Here is a 24,804-nt window from a genome sequence, read left to right as displayed (position 1 = left end):
AGAAAGAATGGCATCAGGACTCACTGCATTCAGCAGGGTTGGATCTGTAGCAGGTGCTTGGGGGAGTCCTTCTGCCTTCCTTGCCTGCCATTGAATTCATCAACAAATGCATTTGAATTTCGTGGGCAGAGGTTCAGACTCTTGGTTTGTCAGAAAAAATAAGCAAACAGTAACAACAAAAAGAAACAAAACAAGCAATGCCTCCAACAAGCAAACAAACAAAAACAAGCCTAAAATCCCAAGCAGCAAAAAACACAACCCCAAGTCACAACAATACCAGAAAGAATGAACAGCTCAGAATTCTGGGAATTATCTTCTCACTGAAGGACCTTCACTGTAGTCACAGTAAAATATCCAAATGATATATCCAATGATGTTTATCCTTCTGGGGATAAGCATCAGAGTAGGTAAAGGAGAAAGGCAGACATGAATAGGTTAAATAGATACTTGAACTGTCTGCCCTTTGGTGGAGCCCAGTGCTGCATAACTGTGGTCAGACTGCTTTTGTCATCCTCAAAAAGGGTATGAGGCAAAATTGAGTGGCACATGGAAAAGATTTCCCTGCAAGATAAATGCTTCAGGGTAGCATACTGTTCAGTTGTTTTTTCTTTTTTTTTATTCTTTTCCATTGAAAATCTGTGAATAGAGGGTTGGTTTTTTTTTCTTTTATATAATCCAATTGATCTGCTTTTTGGTGGGATGGGTGAGGGCTCTGATCTTGCCCTGGTGGGATGACTAGGAAGATGTCTCTCCTGACCCACGTAGTCTCTGTGAAAGCAGATGATTTCTTGGAGGGCTTGCCAATGCACAGTGGTCCTATTTTATTGTTGTAAATAAGCTTTGTGTGTGGTAGACGAATAAGGTGACTGATTGTTTCCTTAATCTTGCAGTGGGGAAGAAGGGACGAAGGGACAGTTCCACACAACGCTGCCTCTGCAAAGTTCATGAAACTGTTTAACTGGGGTAAGGAGGCTCCACCTGACATGTCTTTGCTGCACTCTGCTGGGGCTGTATTCTGTCACGGGAAGACTTAGCATGGATTTTGTAGTACTCATAATTTTAATTACTGAGGTCAGAACAATGATCTTTCCGTGATTAGCCACAGAGCTCCTATTCAGAAAGGCTTGACTGATGTAATTTTCTCTAGGGTTTTTTTAGCTTGTTGTTTTGGTGGGTTTTTTTTAAGCAGAGGCTGTGCTGTGAATGCAAGTAGTAGGTTAGAGATCCTCTGTTGATTATTGTATTGTGGAAGAGTCCTACTGAATGTGAGGGGAATTCTTAAATTTGTGTTGTAATAATGTTCTTTCTAGCCTCAGATTATTGCTGTAAATTTCATCTCTTTTTCCTTACATAAGGAAGACTAGCAGTTCTAATGTGCTCCTAAGAATGAAGACTGAGCAGGGGTAACTGTAAGTCTCTTTTAGCTTCAGGAAGTTGCAAACTTCCCTGCAGCACCTCTTAAAAATTCTTTGCATTGTACAGGTGTGAGCTGGTTGAAGAAAGAAGGCAAAGTGGGAAAGATTAATTCATTTTTTTTTTTAACTTTAGTATTATGCTTTTGGACTTCTGTATTTTTAATTGGTCTCATTAAGCTTACCTACTTTATTGGTTTTTTTTTAAGATGCTTTTCAGGTGGCTGAGCAAGTTGAAATTAAATTTCCCATGATGGTGTTTGGTGGTATTTTGATTTGGTTTGGCTTAAGTAAAAGCCAAATGATCTGGCAAGCTGTTGTTATCAGTGAAGCAATCTGCAAGGTGTTAATAAGCTAAGCACACTGCTGTCCTACTTTTGATGCTATTAGGGGCTAAAATGTGTTTGCACTGTATGTTTCATGGAACACATGTATTGGCTGACAAAGAGCAACCAAAGCAGGCATCATACAAACATAGAAACAGATGCATTATATGGAACCATAGCAATAATAAAATCCCTGATTCTGTGGTATATCTCTGTGACACTGAGTCACTTCCAAGAGAATTGTTTACGATATTGTCTCTCTGAAGTTGGAACAGAAGTTGTGTAGACAGCATCTGCTTTAATGTGTTCAGTGACTGGGTTAGATCTGAACTTGGGGAAGTTTTTGGTTTTTTTTTTGGTTGTCAAAATCACAAGTGCTCAGGCTGTTTAAAAAGGAAGGGGGGTGGGGTGTTACAAGAAAAGCTGCTTTAAAGTTGCTAGTTGTAAGCTTTGTGATACTCAGTCTTGCTAGTGGGAGAGGACAGAGACCATCAAGTATGCTTTACTCTGGCTTGTGGGGTGCTTTTAGTTTTGTAGGGTTTGTTTGTTGGGTTTTTTTTTAGATTTTCTTTTTTTTAAAGTACTTCCAAGGTAGAGATTTCTTATTGTTGAGTCTGAACCTTTCCATATGCTAGCAAACTCCAATAAAATGTATGTTCTAGATGGTGAATTTGGACTCAGGAAATATCTAATTTTACCAGCAGCAGCTGTTTCCAGCGAGTAATGGTACAGCCAGCACAGTAAACAGAATGACGCTGTCCCTTCATCTGGTACTCCCCTTCCAGATTTCCATGACCCCTTACTAAAACCTCGTGAATCCATTTTCACAGTGAACTTATTCTTATGAAGAGCTACCAAATGGGTAAGATGCTATGGCTCCATTACTGTTTAAAGCAGTCTGTCCAGTGACTAGAAGCAGCAGACATGAAGGCTTCAACAGGAGGCATGTTTGCATAACTGGTCTTCACTGGGATAGCTGAAAGTGGTATTGCATGTGCTATAATAACAGGTAACTTGTGCAATTTGTTGGTAGTTGGTGTGAAGGCATGCTGGAGAGTTGCATCCACTTTCTTTTACAGGGATATATATGAACAGTGGCACAACCCAGCCAGTGTTCCCATCTGCCCCTTTGATATGAGAAGTAGATAATTGTCTTCCATGCTATTGACAAAATTTCCAAATCCAGCAGTGTAATTTGAGTTTCACTGCTATGAAACCTGCTTAATCAGTACCATGTCCTATTCCATATAGATCCATTCCATATAGATCTATTCCAACACGTATTGCTATAGTAATAGGCAACGGATGTGATGGCAGCCTTTATCCTGCTTTCTGAAGAGGGATGTCAAGAGCCAGGCTGACACCAGGCAAGCTGCAGAATTTGCACAGGAAAATGTATGTATTCAAATACACATGCTGTCTGCAGGTTTGACAGTTAGTTTTGTGTTACCTTCCAAACTGTATTAGTGCATCTGTTGAGATTTTTTTGAGACTGCTGCAAAATTTGCTGCTTTTACTGAGACATCAGCAACCTGATGGGAGACAGCAGGTCAAGAGTCTCATGAAGTGGAAAAAGTCTTGTTGCTGGTGTTCAGAAGTACAACAATGGGCTACACCTTCTGCCTGGAAATCTCTTATTTTTTTCCTGCTTCTTTCACTCAATACTGAATCACAGCTATTAACTTGTTGCAGCACTTCTAATTGTTGAGCAAGTTAACACAGTGTGCAGGAGTTTATCTACATTTGCAGACAGAATGTACCCTGAAACAGAGAGAAAGGACAGAACTGGGAGGAAATACGTATTCTGGAGATCATAACCACTTAGTTCAGCTTGTCCTTAAGCTTTGGTGGGTCATCCAGTAAATTTTCACATGCTTTATGCAGCTCATTTGGCACATTTATTTGTTCTAAGACACCACATACCAAGCTCACGTCAACATTCAGCAGTCTGCTGCCTGACACAAAACAAGATGTTTGCTGAAACAGCACTCCAGATGTGACATGTGAGGAAAGAAAAGGCAGGTCCTGAGGTGACAGGACAGGGAGCTGATGTGTGGCTTTTCCCCTCATTTTAACCAATAGTAAATAAAAAATAAATAAGTAAATAAATAGCTAAAGAGTGTTTGTGCAAAGGCTTGCTGAAACTGTTTCAGAGAAGTCAACACTATTAGAGTTTGGATTGCCTTGCAATTTCAGAAAAACCAAAAGCTTCTTATCTGCATTTCTGCAGCATGGTTTGCCCTTTGCCAGTCTGCTGAGGCTATTGTTTCACAGTTGTACCTCTGCTGCTAACCTACAAAAAGGATGTTGACCCATCCTGAAGTTTTCAGAATTATTTTATTTGATTTTTTTTTAATTAAACTGTTCATCAAGAGAAGTTTCAGTGTTTGAAGTCACTATTAAATAACTTTTTCAACAGTCGTAAGCTAGTGCATTGCATTTGCAGTGTTCAGAGTGAGAACACCAGAGGTTGTAAAGGCTTTAGCTAAAATAATATAAGGACTCAGAAGAGGTAATATCTTTCTGTTAAGAAGATCCACTGCTCTGTATCTTGCAAAAGAAAATCCAAATTTGTGCAGTAGTTCTTAGCAGTCACTGTAGGAAAGATTAAAAGGAAGGCCTCTTTTTTCGTAGCAGCATGAAACTGAAACAGGGCTTACTGCCCTTCATGTTTATTTCATTACATGCCAGAAAGTGTATCCATAGTTGTTCTTTTATTAACCAAGTGATTAGTGGAGAGCAGAAAAAAACCTCTATGAGTCAATAGTAAGTAGCTAAAAATCTGTTACCACCATCACTAGGTAAGTGGTAAAATGAAGCGTTAGACAGATCAAGTCAATCCTGTTACCCCTCCCTGTATGGCCTTTGCCAATTTGCCTTTTAAGGCTACCGTGGTGGGGTCATGCTTTTGTTTGTTGAGTAAACTAATGCTTACAAGCAGCTGTAGTTTAGTGAAAAAGGCTGGAGGTGAGTGGTGCCAGATGATTATTTCTGGATGTCAAGACTTAAGATGCCACATGAAATCTGGAATGTCTCTGAAGTGACATCTGGAAGTGGGACCCTTATGTGAGATCTTTTCCTTACTTTCTCGCCTTTTTACATGTTGTTCAAATGTTTTATTTTCCTTGATGGGTTTATGGGTCCTATCCATCTGAGATCAATTAGGACTTAAAACTGTCCTCTGAGAAACCATACGTTAGGCTTTTATTCACTAGAGCTGTGTAGTCTTGTTTAGCTAAGTCACATTTAACAGCTTCAAGGTCATACCAAATCCGCATCCTCTGAGTCATGTAATCCAGAAAGAAGTCTGTGAAGTCAAGCTGTGGTACCAAAAGATGTTCTGAGGGGGGTGCAGGAAACCAAAGCTGAAAGACAGTAACAACGCAGGACACCTGAAATTGTCTGACACTGACAGCCACAGATTCTGAAAAACCATTTTGCTTGTCAGGGAAAGCACCTTACTATGTACCTTACACCTTACACATGTGAGCCCAGATGAGATACACAGTAATGCAGAACTTGTTGATACTGCTGTATTGCTTCTAAATGGCAGATCATGGTGAATTGAGAAGGAAAATGTGTCATAATTTTTGTCATTGTAATGGATTTTCCAGAAGCAGTTCTTTCAAGATGATGTTCTTGTGATACATGATTGAACTTCTAACTACTTCAAATAATGAGAGAACTGCTTGGTTCTTCATTTCTGTGGTCACAGACAGCTGATCCAGAAATCATGATGTTTAATCACAGTATGTCAGGGAGCAGTATGTTTTGCTTGGTAAGGACTCATCCCTGCTCCACATGTTAGGGATGTGCTACTCTGCTGAATGTCAGTTGGTCAGGTTTTTTAATCAGTCAAATGAAAACTTGGTGTGTTACCATAAATGACTTTCTAAATGTTGTAGTTTATGGTGAAACATGTTTTTGTAGATATGAGTCACCTCTGCAGAGGACAAGAAATTCTATTATCTTCATTGTGCAAATTTTACATACAGATCCAACATGTTTCCCCAATTTACAGTTCTCTAGATGCACTCACTAAAGACAGCAGCATCTGTCAAGAATACACAGAGTGCAATTTGCCCATGACACCTGCAGTTGCAGTGTTTGTTAATGATACATGTGAATCTGCTTCCAGATTTAGCTATTTTTTTCAATGGTGTGTAGTGCGGGAAGCCATCTAAATCTCACTCCTGTGCTTTTGTTTGAGACTTTCTTTATAATAGAGATTAACTTTTCTGTCATAATACCCTTCCATGAAGTTCATTTGAGGATCCTGTTCGCTTTATTTGCAGTTCTTGAAAAAGACAGGGCTGCACTATGAACTCACATGGGTATTAAGTGAGGAGCCACCTTTGTTTGCTTGAATAGAGTCGGCCTGGTTTTGCACTGCTGTGAAAGCGTAGTTCACTCTGTACTTTGTTACTGCTGAAGATGATGAGGCAGGTTGGGAGAGGAGGGAGAGACATTTTGTACAGTCCAACCTGCTTTCAGCTGAAATGCTTTTAGGAGCCTAACTAGTTGGCAGAAAGTCTTAATCATTGTGTATGTTGGGCTCTGGAATTCGAGAAGACAGATGCAGAAGAGCGTTCCTTCTCCTGTCCAAATTGAGGGATCAGTGCAATACAAGCAATGAAGATGTAGCTAGGAGAAGAAGGGGAAATGTCAAATGGTTGTAGGCTTAGGATTTTTTACTAATCCTGTGTTTTCTGTTTCTTGGAGAGATGGTGAAAAATAAGTACAGGCATATTTATCCTCTCACCTCTTAAAAGTGCTCATTGAATTTTATGGGGTTATGCTTTCTCTGATGTTAGTGTTCCACCTGGAGTACACAGAGCTAACGAAAGCTAACTGAGAACTTTGTCCTTAGTTTTCACTCTTCTGGTCTGTGATGATCCCTAGTAAAAATTACCATTTTCTGTCCTTTTTCCATGTGGCAAACAGGACTCTAAGGATACCTTTGGTATTGGTCTAGATAGTCTTTTTTCCTGAAACTTCAATTCATCTGTAACTTTTTCCCCATCTTCAAGAGTGGCAGCATTTCAGGATTGAGAGAAGAGAATAAACTTTAAAAAATACTAACAATGAGCTGCTGTAAAGTAGGTGCAGTGGCACTGCTGCTTTTAAGCATGTTTTGAGAAGAACAGAAACAAAGGTCTTCTGAGATCTTACTCAAGTTACATTTGTGACAGCTCACAAGACAGTGATGAAATGTGCTGGTTAATTATCTTGAGGTTGTTGATGGAATTGTACTGAAAATCACTTTGCTTGGTCAAATAACAAAGCTTCCCTAAGTCAAAAAAGGCAGTAATTTCAAGTTAATACTGTGTTTCCTTCATCTTTTATGCACAGTGGAACAATAAGTAAATTTCAGACAACAGAAAAACTTTATTTTCGAAAAAGAAAATATGGAGCCTGAAGGATGTGTAGCTTAGTTCTTTGACTTTCAGTGAAGGCTTTCTCAGAGGAATACTAAATCCCCATTTTCTGTCCTCTCCGTGAGTATAGTAGTAAAAATTTGGAGCAAGGAGTGGAAAAAATGAAAGGTTACTAGCAAGAAATCAGTAGGAAAAAATAGGGGTCACTGGAAAGCTGTATAAAGATGGAAAAAGAGATGCTAGAGCTTGACAAATGAGACAGCTGCATGTGACGTAAGGTATGTGGGGATGTGTTGAAATGGGAAGCAGGCATTTCATGATGATGCTTTTTAAGAAGGAGGAATAATTTCCACAGTGGCATGCAACTGCTGAGTTAAATGAACAAAAATAAAAAAAACCCAAACCTGTAACTGACTCAGAAAAGTCTGCGGAGTACCACTTTCCTACAGCACTTATCTGTTCTTGGCTTGGTAAGTAAGTGCTGTGTTTGAAACAATGAACCAGTGGCCATGAAAGTCACTAGCATTGTTTGTATGGCTACACCATGGTCTCAGTTTGAAAAACACCAGGTAGGTTTGGGCTCATTTATTGATATATTTGTTGGATGCCAAGTACACTCAGAATGAGTGTTTTTCCTTTGTGACTACAGAATAGGAAGTGGTAGATAGAGCAATAGGTGAGTCTCCAACATCCTTTCTGTTGTGGCTAATTTGTGGGTTGTGTGGTATATGTCTGGCTTGATTGAGGGGGAAAAATTGCAGTACCTTCTTACAGAATTTTTAAATGGGATTAATTTCTTGGTCGTTTCCAGTTTTCCCCTGTTCTGCTTGCTTTTCATTGAACAAAACAGAAACATACACAGAAGCTGATCTTTACCATCTTAAGGTTATGGAAATAACTTGATTCTGTTGATCATCCTGTCTGACTTCACACAGCAATTCAGTATATTCACCTACAGTAAACTGTGCCTATGTGGCACGAAAAAAAAATGCTGAGGAAATAAATGTATCCTAAATTTCAGGGGAAAAAATAAAAAAAAATAAATCTATGAGTACTCTTACTCTTCAGGGGGTGGGGGGTGAGTGTGGAAATAAAAAATAAAAGAAAAAAACAACAAAATACAGATAGCACAGTTCCAATGCTGTGGAGGTGACCATCTTTCCTTGCAATGTGTACATGATCTGTGCATTGCCTTCTTGCTGTGTTCAGTTTTGTAACTTTTGATTTCTGTGGTCAAGTGAATTGTTTTGCTGTTCTGGACCAAATTCCAATGTACACTTTTAAACTTATCTTCAAAATCTATTGTGAATGGTCGTGTAAGCAACTCAGGCTGTGCAAACTCACAAGCTGGTTTTGAAGCAGCCTGGCTTGGATGTTGACTGAACCAGTTTTCTTGTTATTCTCAACAATTACTCTTTTTCCTTCCTGCTAGGAGCAAATGCCAGCATGACTAGGGTCTAAGGAAGGACTTCTGTGTTCCTACCAACTGTTTGCAGCTGCAGAGGAGGGGTGCAAGGACAGCAAGGACATATTGAGCTACCATGGATATCCCCACTGATTTAGTGCCATCCTCCATGATGTCCCAGCCTGAGGTCATTGAGGTGAGTAGAACATGATGAAACTGTGGCAACTGAACTGATTGAACCTTTTTCATTAAATCCTAGCTTTTTCTCCTGTTTCACTTCTGAGCCATTAAGAGAAATTTTCCTGAAATACTATATTAAAGACGCTCATTGTTTGCTATGAATGTTACTATACTTTGACACAACATTGCTGTGTAAGCAAATACATGGCAAAATATGGTATTTATTGACTCCATGTAGGTGATCCTGCATTATGATTTGTTTTTTCCTGTGCCTAATGAATACAAAGTAGATGGTCATAATGTGTTTCAGGGTTCTTACCAGAAAAAACGAAGTTTTAAGTGAAAAGCAGTGATAAAATTAATAATACACTTACAATTACTAACACGCTAATCTTTCTTTCATCAATTAAACTGTGTTTTTCAGATGTGGTATGTATAAATACCTAAGTGATTTCTTCGGCTCCATGTACTTAACACAAGTACTTGTGTTTTCTAGTGAAGTAAAGATTACAAATGGAAAAGGAGATATCTCAGAAAAGCATTTTTAAAGTCCATTGAATTTCATAAAAACCCAGGTGTCTGTTACAATTTAAACTTTTATAGGTGTATATTTTACTGGAGAGGGCACCACAATTCAGTCAGTTAAATGACAGAAAACTGGAGAGCTAATGTTTATTTTCCTTTTTTTGTTTGCTGGAGATTCTTTGGCTCAGGATACTACACCTCTTAGCAGTATGCATTGAGACGTGCAGTAGTTCAGAGATCTCTGGACCCTGTGAAGCTACAGAAAGCATGTACATTAATGGGTGGTGATGTGAAATGAGCTGAATCCAAAATCTGCTTTGCAAAAATTTCTTTGTGCTCTTTTTCCTCCTGCGTTTCCAATGGAGAACTAGTATATTTTAAAAGTATTTTTGTACTTTTCAAGTGTCTGTCTCTCTGTCCTTGTTAGGGTCAGAGAAGGATTCTCTATCTTTACAGCAGAACAGAATACCTGGTAGGAGGTGGGTGCTGTATGCTTGTGTCCCAGGCTGCCTGACTGCTACCAGACTCTTTTCACTCTCCAAAGAAGAGCGCTCAGGCCATTTCCTTCCTTATTCTGAAAGGCAGTTGCATCCCTGTCCCCATGGGTTCTCTCTTCAGAGCCTTCTTTGTGTATGAAAAACTTGTGTATCTAAGCATGTTGGTTAGGATAAATGTCTTCTTGAAGGGAAAATAAGGTCAGCTGTGGTGCAGGAATGAGTGGAAAAAAAGTTATCACTTGTAAACGATTTTGGTGATCAGCTGTTACTATTCTGTTGTACTTACAGAATATGTACTTAATAAATGCATGTGTCTTGTGTCTGCAGGAAGTTTCTACTGAATAAATCCAGCCTTGGACTTGCATCACTAGACAAAAGACTAGAGATAAATGGATTGTTCTTGTCATTGACTGGTAACCTAGACAGCTCTCCCTCCACTCTTGAATTTTGAGACTGTGCTTCACTGAGATATGACTCAGAAGCCGAAAATAAATGGCAACAGAAAGCAAAGACAAGACTCGATGTGGGAGATTGTGGTAGAAAAATAACATTCTCTCAACCTCATGTTGTAAAAATTTGATACCCGTACAGACAAACTTACATACATGCATGAATTACCATAGATTTCAGTAAACTTGTGGATCTGATGTTTCTTGAGATCTTGATGAATCTCTAAGTTTTCACTCCTATGTAAAGGATTAACAGCTTCAATCAATCTGCTGAGAGACATGTATGTTTCTAAGGGTAAGGAAGGCTTTTTAACAGGCAAGAACATAGTGAGAGACACAGCTAAAGAGATAAATCATTAGGTGGAAATATTAAAGTAAGGCACTTTTCAGACTGGAACTGCATGGGGTTGCAGTTCATGTTTGTGTTGACATACAAATTAATTTAGTGTATAGTTTAGAAAACTATATGCATTAAAATACATTGGTTTGGGTTTTTTTTCTGGAGGACAATATTTTGCCTTTTAAAAGTGAGCAGATGCCACAGTGTGCTGTGGAAGACATTTAGAGACTAGTGTTTTAAGGATTTTTTTGAACTTGGAAGTAGCCTTGCATGCCTTCTGCATGAGCTAGGTAGCATCTCAGTTACAGAAAGAAGTGTTTTGCTCTATACTTTAAACTTTTATCTTTTAAACTTTTGTTAAGTATTGCCAGGGTAGTTGGTTTCTTTCACATTCGGTCAATTTAGTCTTTAGAAGTAAACAATATCTATTTTCTGTAGAAATGGATGGATGTATGTGTATACATCTCAGTAATAAATATTCCTCTGCCCTCATCAGTCCTTTAACTGCACAGAGCAAACAAGAATAGGCTCTTACTTACCACAGGGAAGGATTCCAGAGACCTCAGCAGGGCCTTTTGCAACCCGAAGCTTACCCTGACAGGTTTTACTTTAGGTTTGAATCCTACAGATGCTTCTTGTGGTACCACAATGAGGGAAGTTACTGGTAATTTAGTTGCAAATTTTATCTTTGTCAAGATTTGTCTTCTGAGTTGGATAACAAAAGATTCAGACTTTGAAAAAATTTTTGAAAGTCACTTCTTGATACCAGACGTGAAATTGTTGTTACTGTTTTAAAATGTTCCTAATGTGTCAACATGTAAAGAACACCAAAAGCAGTTTCTGACCCCTCTACTGAAGCAACATCTTTTTCATAATCATGTTTCTTCATACCTTTCCCATGCATTGAGCTGTTTGAAGTTCTTTGCTCCCATCTTCTTTCCCCCCAGCATCCTGTTGCAAAACATAAGAAGTGCTGATTAGGAGCACAGATTTAAGGCATCTTGGTCATTTTTAAATGTGAAGAATAAGTAGTTTCAGGGCAGTTTAGCTATCCATAGCTGAAATCTGAAATGGAAAACAGTTCTAGGACATCATTCATAATATGTCCAAAAGGTCAATAAAATAAAAACTTTTCATAATATGCTTTAAGTTTTTTTCCAGTGGGGTTTTGTTTAAGGCAAAATCTAATGATTTCGGATTCGATAAGCTATGCTGCACTTCTAAACAAAACATTACAAAACTTTCTGATTTTTAAGTTGGGGATATTTTGTGGTACATGTGGCAACTTCATTCCTCAACGATGTATAAGCAGAGTTATATCGTAGAAACTTGACTGGGCTGATAATGCAGTAAGTGAAAAGTTAAATAATTCTGTAAGAAGCATTAAGCATCCCAGAGGGTTTTGCTGTTTTCAGAAAGGAAACATAACAGCTGGTGACCTAAACTGATTAATGTGCTCTGTGGAGTGATTAGTATCTTCTCTTTGAGAATGGTGTGAGATGAATTCTGCAGTAAAAGCTTTGAAGAAGAAATGATGCGAGCTGCAGTTGCTTAATGAACCAGGGACTTCCAACAGTGCTTCAGAAATGCTTAAACCAAGAAAGCAACAAAAATTCATCATTCTCTTTTTGCTTTTGCCAGCAGTGGATCCTATCAGCCAAATGCTAGAAGTAAATGAATGCGTTTAAATAGCTGCCTTGCCTTGCAGCTATTTAAAAAGAAATCCAGAGCAGTTTCCATTATAGTGGCCTTTCATGGCTGTGTGGTTACCAGAGCCAAAAAGCACTTCTCCTACTTGGTGCCATTGAATACTTCTCTGTTTTCCCTTCTTTTTATTTGAATTAGAGAGAAAGAGTCTTAAACTATCCTTGCTGCAGAATGTTCATCATCAGTAGCTTTTTCCTTTATAATGATGCTTGAGAACAGACTCCTGGGGGGAGGCACAGCTGTTGTAACCCCTTTCCCCAGCAAAACTCAACACGCTTTGAATTTCAGATTTAGTGCCCAAATTTCTGCAGCCGACAAATGTGGGGATTTTTTTTTCCTCTCCTAGGTGAGTAAACAAATGAACATCTTTACCAAAACAGTCCTCTGGCAGTGGTAAATATGGTAAACAAGAGAACGAAAGAAAATTGTGAGACTGGTAGAAACAGTTTGTGATTAGAAATACATCCACCCAGTTAGACATCATAGGGGAAACTTAAATACCACTATGCTGTCTTTTTTAAATTGGTATACTAGATGAGATTGCCAGGGCCTCAAAATACATCTTTGTTTTGTTCAAAGTAGACCAATACTGCTTTATAAGTAGCTACATAGTACTATTTGAACAAGTTACTGACAGAGAACCTATTGTTGCCAGAGTCCTGGGAAAGGTTTTTCTGTATTATGTTTATAAATTTCACAAAGCAGTGCATCGTAGCAAAAGAAGCCCAAACAGTCTGATGTATATTTCACAAAAAAAAATTATTTGCAGTGGTAAACACAGGATAGTCTTCTTATCCCACTTGGAAATCTCCATTTCCAGCCCCAAATGAAATTTGCTATGCTCATTAACACAATTTTGAATAAGCATATTGCTTGTAGGCTAAACTCTACCAAAGTGCTCATTTTGCTGGTTTGCTTAGTGGGGAGAGATGGAAGGTGTTCCCTGGAGATGGAAGTTGCCCAAATAGCCTGCAGCATCTTTTCAGCATAAAAGGCCAGTCTTACAGCTGCTGGAGCCAAGAATTAATTCCCAGCTTGGTTCCCTAATCACCTAACTGCGCCCAAAGGATGTGTGTTGCTATTCATTATGAGCAGAAACTCTCTTGTTAGAGATGTGGATTTTTTTTCCTTTTCCCCTACTGTTTCTTCCCTCTGATGGCTTCTAAAGTGTCACAGGTAAGGGACTGTGTGCTGTGCCTCTCTGCAGAAAGCTTTTTCTGGACCTGGGCTCTTTGGTCTGCCCTGCACAGCAGCTTTCAGGGACTCATAGCAGATCAGACATGTGACTATGATGTTCAGGTTGAGGATAAGACAAGCAGTAGGGAATGTACTGGGTGAGATAGTGGAGAAAACTACATCACAACACAGGCCATTTTTTGCAGGCATAAAAGGTGTCCGTCACTTTTTATATTTCAGTCACTAAATTAGATAATGGAATATAATTGCCTTCATATGTCTCCCACAGAGCCACAAGTGGAGCTTATACCAGTGTCTGGCTAAAGACTCTTGTCATGAAAGCTCCTCCAGAAGGAAATGAAGCTTGAAGAGCTTTGAAGAAGCTCTTTCTGTACTATGTATGGGACATTTGGGCTCAACATGCCTGATTACATCTCCCTTAGTGGCAAAGGCAATTAACTTATATTTTCAATACTTTCACATTGTAGTGGTTCCCCCCCTTTGAGAGGAGCTGGGGAGGCAGAGAAGTACTGTGTGGTCTGGGAACAAATCTTTGATAATCAGTGTTTAAGTCATCCTAGCAATGTAAAGGGGTTGTGATGATGTAGAACTCTGCCGTGATTCAAACAGTCTTCATTTCCTCCTGAACTGGAAAGCCTTTATCAGAATCACAGAATCCCAAGGGTTGCTAGTGAGAGATGCAGCTTGTCTGAAAATGCTGTATCTGTGGAACAGGAGTGACAGTATAGCAGTGCCTGAACTATTGGGTAGGTTGCTGGAGGGATGAGTTCACTCTTTTGTCTTTCCCGAGATATTTTTGTAATTCTTCTAGCTTTTTAATTTCCTATATCTTCTTTTGCTTGCAGAATTATGCAGTGAAAGTATATAGACACACTTCCTTTCTACAGCAGTAGAAAGTGGAAAAGGTTTAAACCACAGTGCTGGTAATCTAGGGTCCTGCTGGATCACTTCAGTATGCTCCTGACCATCACGGCTCTTCACTGATCCTCTGGTGTTCAAATAGTGAATTGCATGGCTCCTGATTTATCACTCCTGAAAATATGCAGGGCCAAATTGAGGTATTTCAGACCTGATAGTTAGCAACCCAGGCATCTTCCAGAAGAAGGGTATTTTTAGAGTAAACTGGACTTCCTTCTCTTACCCATTCCTTTTTTAGTCAACAGAAGCTATTTTTGAATTTGCCTTTGTAGTAGTCAACAGTGAATAAGCACTAAGGAAGGTGAACACCCTCCCTGGTTTTATAGACAATCTGTGGAGGTCATAATCATAATTTCCAACAGGATCTGTGTCACTTGTGAATTATGCCTTCCAGCGGTTAAATTGCTTCTTTCTCGAGCGTTGCTGGTAACTGGGTCTCTTTCTTTGGTATACTGAGTATTGAGATATGTTGGGTTACCCTTTCCAGGTATAAACTGTAGGATACAAATAATTTCTCAGTTCCTTTTCTGGTAGTCATGTCAGATGTGTGAAGAGCAAAATGAGTTCAGTGAAATGAAGAAATTGCCTGCTGTGACTAAACCATATCTTATCATACAAGGTTTTCTTTACATCCATTGAATTATTACTTTAGGAGATGCATTTTGGAAAAGCGTATGTATGGAGCCATTGTATCTTGGTGGTAGGGTTCCATACTTTCATTGTGCAGATGGAATTATATCTGTATATGAGACAGAGCAGGCATAAGGCTATAATGAATTGGGACCCTTGTCTTGAAACTTTTTTTTTCTTAAATTTTGGATAAATGCTTCTTCAACTGCTATTTTTATCTTTAAAGGAAATACTGTCTTTCCCCTTTATTTTTAAACATCTTGTTTCTTTTGTATTCTGCTGCTTGAATAATAGTTTGTGCTTTTTGTTACGTAATGGAGAAATTTTTGTTACAAACTGGTTTTTTTTCTCATCTGTTACAACTTTACTCTTATAAACCCATGGTTTTGCAGTTATGGGTTGATAAAGTATTTACATATTGATTCAGTTTTTCCTATACTTACTTGCTTATGCTTATTTTAAAGATTTTCTTAATTAGTACCCTTATTTGGGATTTTTAAGTAGGCAGTTCCCTTAAGTTTTTCAGCTCAAGCCTTCCTGGTATGTTGGTAAACTTCGGAGTATTTATGTAAACTTAAAGCAGTGCTACTGCTTTTCCATTCACTGCTGCAGTAAATTTAAAGCTTTGCGGCACTTATTCCTGTCTGGGAGTCCTACCATTCCCAAGTCTGCATTTCCTCTGAAATGTTTTTGGATTTCTGGGTGACACTGAGAATGATAAATATTGTTTTGGGGATCCAAGGGTAGCTACCTCAGAATTAAAAACTCATCTTGGATATGATGAGTCTCCTCAGAGTCTCACAGACTTTAAGAAAAGTGCATGCAAAATGCATGACTTCTGCAAAATTGAGGTCTCTGGCTTGTAGCTGGTATTTCATTGTATGGAAAATGGTCATATTCTTTCCTTGCCAGATAAATTGGTTTTCATCTCTTGTCTGTGTTCTCAATAAGAAATCAGCAGCATGTTGAGGTTAGTTCAGTAAAAGGAAAATGAGAGGAGCAGACTATGTTTGGAGAGCTTAGGGTTAATTTTTTTTATTTTTTTTATTTTTTTTTTTCATTTTCTTGGATATGGAATCATTTTTGTGGCTTCCAAGTTTTAAAAGCTCTGTAAAAGTCAGACCTTAGTATTCTAAGAATGTTCAGCTCTGTTCTCTGTTTCTCTCAGCGAGAAATAAATGAACCCATGCATGCTGGAGGGGAGGGGGTCCTTTTTTTTTTCTTTTCTTGCTAATATTTTTTGTTAAGTGGACCGGGGAGCTCTGCAAACTCTGATTGCAGCGGGGTTTGTAAGCTGATCATTTGCCCCTGAGGCACCTTGTGCTAACAAATGCTTAGTTTAGACAGAATCCATCAACTGGTGTTTTACACCCTATGCATCTCTCCATGCAGAACTCTGTCCAGGTGGGCTGTCACTCACCACCAAGCTGGCAGAACCCAGAGATCCCCTCTCACCTTCCTACTCCAGGCAAACCGTGGTTCCTCTACCCCAGTCAAGGGGATAAGGAGCTGCTTACCTAAGGAAGTCCCATGGGCAAGCTGTTCCTTGCCTTGAATCCAAATCCTCACCTCACTCCTCAAGCTCTGATGGAGACTTGGAGCAGCAGCATGATGAATTAAGGATGAAACACTGGAAAATTGCTAACACGAGCTTCTCTTCCAATCTCCCCACTGCCACCTCACTGGCATGGTCTCCTACCACCAGAGTGGAGGAGTCAAGAGGACAAGTGTAGCAGACAGTGGCTGGAAAGCCAGTGACAAGGTGATTGGCTACAGCAATGACTATGTATTGACAGTGGAAGCAGAGTGGGTTTTATTTACTAAGTCCTTCTGTGGGATCTCCTGGCCTGTGTGTACTGTGTTGTGATTATTACTGTGTTTCAACATATTAAGAGATTTATCTCCATGTACTCAGGATTTTTTTGTTCTTTGGTTTGGGACAACCATGTCTTGAGTATTCAATCAACCTCAAGTGGTTAGAGGAGGCTTTCCTTTTAGCCTGCTGTTACTCCATTTTGCTTTATCTGTCTTGCTGGTTCATAATTCAGATGTTTTCTTTTTCTACAGAGACATCTCCTAGAGGTTTGGTTAACATGGGCAATTTGCAACTCAGTTTGTTTTAAACTTTTGTTGAGATATACTAAATGGATGAGGTAAATCTCAGGGCAGTGCACATCTGGCTTACCCAGGCAATGAAACACACTGAGTGAAACTTCAGGAAATTAAAATATAAACTTCCCTGCCCCTTTTCCTGCAGGGCCAGGAGAAGGGGATGGGTCTGCCCGCTTGCATATCCCATTATGGTATGTTAACACTTCCAGTACTCAGAGATATGTTGTGTTGCCCTGCTGCTTGAGCGTTTCCAGTCACATAGCAGCAGTAGGGGTAAATGTGATGCCTTGGGATTTGTATGTTCATGACCTCGGAGGTCAAAACCTTCCTGTAATATATACAGTGGCATGCAAGAAAGATGATCATCTGGGAAGTCCCCTGCTTGAACTTTTGTCAGCAAACAGTCTCTTCTGCTGCAGTTCTTTCCCTCGTGACTGACAAAAGTCTTTAAAAGGCTATCCCAGGTTTTAGATTAGCAGCTCTAAAAACAAAACTTCTCAAATCCCTTATGCAACAGCGTGTTTTGTTCCTGTGTCTTCAAAATGAGAGAAGCTAATGAGCCTCATGCTGTTCTTCCAAGATTGCTAAAGTGCTGTCATGCTTTTAAATTTAACAAGCCAGACTCTATGTTGGTTTACATGCTCATAGTGCATTGCATACATTCAGCCCTGGCTTGGCATTTTGTTACTAAGACTGCTTGTTTTTAATCATACCTGTGTCAGATTTCATGTGAAAAAAGCTGAGGGATAAAAACTGGAGTTACAAAACAAAATCAGAATTACAAAACAGAAGGATAATTCACATTCTAAGCCCATGTGCAAACCAAAGACACACACACAGAAAAAAAAAGTTACATTTACCACATTTCATGTTTCTGAATTAAAAATTATATTCTTCCAAGGTGTAGCTGGCCTGTCTCCACAAGAGCAACAGTGGATCAAGAGTTGTTACATATGGGCAGCAGCCATCTGCAAGAAAAATTTAGATCAACAAATATATAGACAAAGAAAGAATTTATTCAGGATCATGAAAGTCCACTAGATCCTGGCGTCCTGACCTCCTCTAAATTAGAGTGTATAACTGCATGCAGATATTCCTACAGAGAGGAAAAAAAAACGGGGCATTCACATAATTAATGCAGGTGTTGGCAAGCTTTTATAAGGGCCACTAATTCATTCATATGACTTCCTCTCTTCCTTAAGGGTTCTTATACTTGACCTGTTATTGCCACATTCTCTTTAACCAAAGAATTAAAGCCAGATGTCTTGTATCTAGGTTTCTCTTTGTTAACTGTCCCTTATAAATCACTTTTTTCTATGCAACAGAGAGATCCTACGTAAGAACTTTTAAAAATTCTTAAATAATTAAGGTTGAAATGGTCCTAACCTAAGAGTTGATGAATCCTAGAGGAACAATAAAAGTTTTATAGTCACTGTGCTGAGAAATACTATTTACTCTAGCTTTTTATTATCCTGGGTCTGCAAATGTTTCTAATCGATGTTTAGGTTGGAAGTAAAATCACTCTAAAAAGATCTTTTTCTTTAACATAAAGCTAAAATGTCACATAATGCATTTGAGATATTGGTGGAAAGTTTTGGGTATTGCTTCATAGGAATTAGTTTAATTGTGCTGACAAACAGAGGGAAAGAGAAATAGTTTTGGGTAATTTTAAGGAAATTTTTGTCAGATACTATTTTCACTTGAGTTCAATTACTAATTCTGTTTTCCAGTTCTATACATTTTTAGTTTCCACATAATGGTTAGGTTGGGTGTAGCATTTCTTGCAGAATGATTGGAGCTGTCCAAAACATAGGTTTTTGTTTGCATGATAAGAAATTCTTTTGTTTGCAAGATAAGAAATTCTTACCTTTTAGTATTGTTGATCTGTTCTTTCATTGGGCTTACTTGTTTCTTTTAAAACTGGTCCTCTTTTTGTAAAACTTCAAGTTTAGTCACAGCCATAAAAGGGTGTCAGAGACACTTCTGGGTGTCTTTAGAAAGAGACTTTTTTGACATTAGTTTCTTGAGGGCTTTTTTGGTGGGTGTATTTTCTGTGGTTTTATTCTGTTTCATTTTTGGTTTCAGTTATTATGGTTACATCCTCATTTTAAGCCATGCTAAAAAGGGAACCAGGGTGCTGTTCAGAGGGGTTCTTTCTACAGTTTGCCTTTTGGGAATTGCACCTTGAGTAATTGATTATAATTGGGGAAGGAAATTCACTAAGCCTTTTTTTTGTTAGCCAATACTTTTATGCTAAACTTCTACATTCTGGTAGAGTATGGGTCTTTTTTGCACCCATGGGTGTGCTCAGCTGAGTACTCTGGAAGAAAATAATTTACATATTCCCTGGCAATACATAACAATACTTAATACAAGAAATAAGACTTGATGCTTTTAGCTTTAAAATATTACTTTTCTGATTTATTGCCTCACTCCTAAGTCGAATTGGAATAAATTGGTTCAGACAAGTTATACTTAAAAGCATGGTGTATTTCAAAATACAGAAATGTGGCTAATAGAAAAAGAATAACGCTCATAGAAATACAGTGACAAGCTTCTTTTATTGTTTATAAATGTACTTTATGCTTTAAGGACTTGCTCCCTGGCAATGCGGTTTTAGAGCATACTGACAGTCTTAATTTAGGGTGTCCTTCCCAGTTTTGAAGACAGGACAAGAAGGAATACCCCTGATGGTGACCTGAATGAGTCAAAACTGACTAGGAAATGTAATCTTTTCATCCTTTTTGCAGAGTTCTTCACAGTGGTATAACCAAACAACAGTTTTATGCACTAATAATGTAAAATAAGGTGTCCTGTAAGAGAGTTAACTTTTCTTAATTACAAATTGCATGCCCTTCTCTTTAAGTGAATTTTTCAGCACATGTGGTTGGCCAGAAGCTCATTCGCTATGAATTTATGACTACATCAGGAATCATGCTAGCTTCCAGAGCAGATGGAAACATTTCTGGTTGTTTCTAATCTGGCTGCTGTTACTAGATTCCTCAGAGCATTTGTTTGCAAATTGTGGAATGCCACTTAGTCTGAAAAAATAAATTTGTTCTGAAGCATGTTCCCTTCCTGTCCCACTCGCCACTCCCTGTGTATGTCTTGTCCATGGAGACAATCATGTTTCAGTTCTGATGTCATTCTTCTTTTTCTGTTTTTTTTTCTTTTTTCCCTTTTCTTTCAGTCCACAGCCATGAGTGAACCACAGTGCTACTACAATGAAACCATTGCCTTCTTTTATAATCGAAGTGGAAAATATCTAGCCACTGAATGGAATACTGTCAGCAAGCTTGTAATGGGACTGGGGATTACAGTCTGCATCTTCATAATGCTAGCCAACCTCTTGGTTATGGTGGCTATTTATGTCAACCGCCGATTCCACTTCCCTATTTATTACTTAATGGCCAACTTAGCCGCCGCGGACTTTTTTGCAGGACTGGCCTACTTTTACTTAATGTTCAACACAGGACCCAACACTAGAAGACTGACTGTAAGCACCTGGCTTCTCCGTCAGGGTCTCATTGACACTAGCTTGACAGCCTCTGTAGCCAATTTGTTGGCCATTGCTATTGAGCGGCACATTACAGTTTTCCGAATGCAGCTACATACTCGGATGAGCAACCGGCGAGTGGTGGTCGTAATTGTTGTTATCTGGACAATGGCCATTGTCATGGGCGCCATACCAAGTGTTGGATGGAACTGTATTTGTGATATCACTCACTGCTCCAACATGGCACCGCTCTACAGTGACTCCTACCTGGTCTTCTGGGCTATTTTCAACCTGGTCACCTTTGTGGTCATGGTGGTCCTATATGCTCATATCTTTGGGTACGTCCGCCAAAGGACTATGAGAATGTCCAGACACAGTTCTGGACCCCGCAGGAATAGGGACACCATGATGAGCCTCCTGAAGACTGTCGTCATTGTGCTTGGTAAGTGCTTACTTTGCCACCTCTGTTTCCCCCACTCTGTTTATCAGGTGATTTAAGTAATGCACGTCCAGCTTATGGGAGGGTGAGAGGCTGGTAGCATTTGCAAGACATTAGAAGAGGTGGGGCAATCAGAGCCTCCAGCATTCATTACTGTGTTGGGACTATCAAGCTCATTTATGGAAGAGGGTCTATGGGACTTGGTTATTTAGCCCTAGAAGTGAAACTGATGAAAATTCAGGGCCTCTGGATGTAAGGTGATGGGATTTTGAGCCAATGCAGGTTTAATAGCTGTTGAGCAGCCTATGCTGTGCAGTGTTTGCCCTTTTGCCTTCAAAGATGCCAAATGGCTGCAACCTTTAAATACTACAGGGAAGGGTCAATCTTCCTCTGAAGTATCTCTCGTCTCCTTTTTGCCATCCAAAAGGTGTTGTGTGCGTTCAGGCTGTATCCTGTGTCTGAAGAACAGTGAGGGGCTACAGGTTATTGATGAAAAGATCTTGCGTGTTAAGCAGGACTGCATGTACATTTTGCTTAGGCCTATAATGTTTGGTACATCTGACCATCTACCAATTTGCTAATATAGAAAAGTAGCACTGGTGTGCTTGAACTTATTTCTCAGGAGGTGCCCAAGCTTCAGGGATCAGAAAACAGGAGGCAAATACCATGGCACACTTAGAGTCAGAAGATTTGTGTCTTTTTGTAAATGGCTGTATTTGGTTTTTGCCAGGAGCTTTCAGTTTCCTTATGCAGAAGCACAGCCTGGATTCTGGGTACCATTGCCCACTGATGTTCTTTGCAGTTTGTTCTGTGTGTTGTTGATTACAGTAAGCTAAAGGGAAGCAGGGGTGGTGCCAGTTGTCTCTTTGTCCCAGCCTATGTTCTCACCCATGAGGTCCTCCAGCACAGAAGATGGGTCTCTTGGGATCCGAGTACCCTGCTGCATCATGAAGATGCCCTAGTAGTCTGTAAATGCACCTGGACAAAGTCTGCAAAGCCTAAAACTTAACACTAGTGCTTTCTTGGCATCTTGATTTCCTTCGCTCTGTTTTGACTTGTGCTCTCTAGCAGTTAATGTCTGCACAAACACAGCAGAATAATTGCAGAGATTTGATGTGAATCACAGTGTCAACTCATACCTTAGTTCAAGAATATAAATCTAGCTGTCTGACCTGATGCTTAGCTTTGTAGCCAGAATAGGAACTGTGTGGTTGACTAACCTGTTTAGCCATTGAGAAGTCTTATTCCTACATGTCTTGCTCTTTGGGAAAAGAATGTTTGGGTTTTGGGAGGGAGGCTGTAGTGGTGGGTAAAAACTCTCCTGACTCCCTGGTGGTATGAAAATCTGTCTGTCCCCACTTCCATGGTTGTCCTTGCGGAAGGCAAAATGGCGTTAAGGACAAAAGGAAAATTCAGATTTTGCAGTTGTCTTTTTTGGAACTAAATCCTTGTTTTCTCTTCTGTTCCTACAGCAGTGGGGTATTTCCTTTGAGGTGAAAGACTGGCTCAGACTTTAAAAAAAGAAATGTGGGTGAGAAATGGCAAGTGCTTATCCCAGTGAAGCACAGAGCTGAACGAGTAAATAAATAGTCACTGAATAAATCGTACATGGCAGCTCATGCCAAGCATATATGGGGACTAGAGTTACGTATGCAGCTGTAAGGTGAGGTACCTACTGCACCCTCCTCTGTTCTCCTGTGAGCAGAGGTCACAGGGGAGATTACAGGCTACCCAGTATGGCTGCAACAGTAGAAGTGTACAAGGAACGTGAGGCAGACCTTTTTTAACCCTTGTAAGTACCTCATTTTTTTCAAGGTATTGTTCTGGAAACAATGGAACAACTCCAGAGGTTAAGTAACACTAGCCAAACTGAAGGTGACTCAAGTTTAGCTGCTGATGTAGTTCAGTAATATCCCTGATTCCTCACTGGGGTTATTTGGAGTAAGAATTTTCCAGGTCTGCAGGTAGTACATGTTGAAGCTTTCTTCAGAGTTGAGACAGAACTGTGTTTCTTGTTACTGGTGCAGTTATTCTTTCAGTGTTGTGCACACACTCTGGTTTAGCATCTTTTCTTATCTGCATAAAGCACCATTTGCAGAGAGAGGTATTGTATTTGTTTTGAAGAAAACAGGAACTTCCAGACTGTGACACAGTTCATCCTGTATTTGGATCTCCCACTTTGGTATTATTTTGAAAAGGGTTTGTTTTGGGGTTTGTTGGTTTTGTTTGTTCTCCAAAGTACGTGTTTTCTTTGGTAGAAGGAGGTCAATCAGAGGGTTACAGTGTAAAGAAGCAGCAATGCTTTCACCACCTTACCATCTGTGAGACACAGTTGCAAGATAAAAATGGTTGGAAGAGAGCTGTGGGTTTGTTTTTGGTTTGTTGAGTTTTGTTTGGGTTTGTTTTAATAATAATAATAAAAAATAATACCCTGAAGCCAAGAATTGGGCCTGGGGGCAACCACAGAGGCTTTGGGAGGTTAGATGTTTGTGCATCAGGGTGTTAAGCAGACTGCTAGATGAACCACAGGAAATTTTCATTAGCTGTCATCAGCTGACAAACGGTGTCCCATATTACTGAATTTATGCTTCCAATGGAAGATTGTTTTGGGGAACAAAAAAAGCTAAGCATCGCTTTGAAGCTTACCTCATCTTGGAGTAGGCAGTGCAGTCAGGTTGATCAGGTAGGTGTCCTCATGCTCTGCAACTGCTTAAGTCTGCTCATAAGTCTGGCTTAAAAATTTTACAAGCAGAAGATTTAATTTCAAGTGGTGTACTTCCCAAGTGCCTTCTTGCAGACACAGCTACTACACAGTGCTGCAAGTTTATCTGTCAGCTTTGGCAAAGGCAGAAAAGGTGGGTGTCTTAGGCTGCCTGCAGCAACTTGATGAACATTTATCTCATGCAGTCTGGAAATCTGGCTTTTTCTGCATCAATAAACCCCAATAGCACAGCAGAAAAAAAACTGTGCTTCTCTTGATAATGAAGATCAGGGTAATACATTGCTATTTGAGGCAGAAACCAACTTTTTGCTGGAGGTGAAGATGAGAAAGGAAGTGGTTTGGTTTATTATCAAGATCCCTCTTCCACCTCTCCTTCCCCATAGCTGAATGAGGAAGGGAGCTGGTATGTGTCAACCCACTTACCCGTTTTGGAGGAGAGGAAGTGTGCCCTGAGAACCAAGGTAAAACAAAGCTGGGACTCGGAGTAAACCTATGAGCATTGGTAGAGGGAAGCAAACCAGTACTCATCTTAGGATCTTTGTTAGAATACTGCTCAGCTGTAAGTAACCCCTTTGTGATTTAGGCAGCAATGAACTGTTCGTTTGACTTTTAAACTTCCATAAATGGTTCTTCCTGAAGTTGTCCTGCTGGCTGTGCTCCCAGGCAAGGAAAGCCTTGCTGCTGCAAGCAGATCATCTTTTCCTCTGTCTCCATCCACACTACATTTCAGGAGGCAGGAGAAGGGAGAAAATTGACAAAAGAGCTTCTTGTTTGTTAGCTGCCTAACACGGCCTGCCCTCTTGGTGCCTTGCTGCCCTGCTCCAAGAGGAGAAGAGCTGCCCTGAAGGGGTGCAGTTGTCCCAGCAGCGATACTGTCAGCATGTGCGGGGCGGATGCCAATCACCTCTGACAAGGGGTAATTGTGTGGGGAGGGCTACGGCCACTTGACGCGCTGGCTGGAGCAGTCGGGATCTGGCACACTGCGTCATCCCATGAGCGGGCGGGATGCTGAATCCGAGGAACAAGCCAGAAGCAAAGAACAGATTTTTTTTTTTTTTCTTTTTTTTTTTT

General features: G+C 39.8%; 1 protein-coding gene across 3 annotated transcripts in view; it reads left to right on the top strand.

Moving 5' to 3' along the window:
- The window catches only part of LPAR1 (lysophosphatidic acid receptor 1), a 69,584-nt gene that overhangs the window by 13,165 nt on the left and 31,615 nt on the right, over window positions 1–24,804 (top strand). For 2 of the 3 annotated variants that reach the window (XM_005154844.3, XM_031054247.2), the window contains exons 2-3: window positions 8,549–8,717; window positions 20,267–21,014. In XM_005154844.3, coding sequence (XP_005154901.1) covers window positions 8,658–8,717; window positions 20,267–21,014 — 808 coding nt within the window. In that variant the 5' untranslated portion in view covers window positions 8,549–8,657. Of the gene's footprint in view, window positions 1–890; window positions 964–8,548; window positions 8,718–20,266; window positions 21,015–24,804 lie in introns of all 3 variants that reach the window. The other variant, XM_031054246.2, reaches the window with a different exon arrangement.

The sequence above is a fragment of the Melopsittacus undulatus genome, chromosome Z, assembly GCF_012275295.1.
Source record: "Melopsittacus undulatus isolate bMelUnd1 chromosome Z, bMelUnd1.mat.Z, whole genome shotgun sequence".
Lineage (NCBI taxonomy): Eukaryota > Metazoa > Chordata > Aves > Psittaciformes > Psittaculidae > Melopsittacus > Melopsittacus undulatus.
The sequence above is the reverse complement of the archived record's forward strand: the minus strand, read 5'-3'. Positions and strand labels throughout refer to the sequence as shown.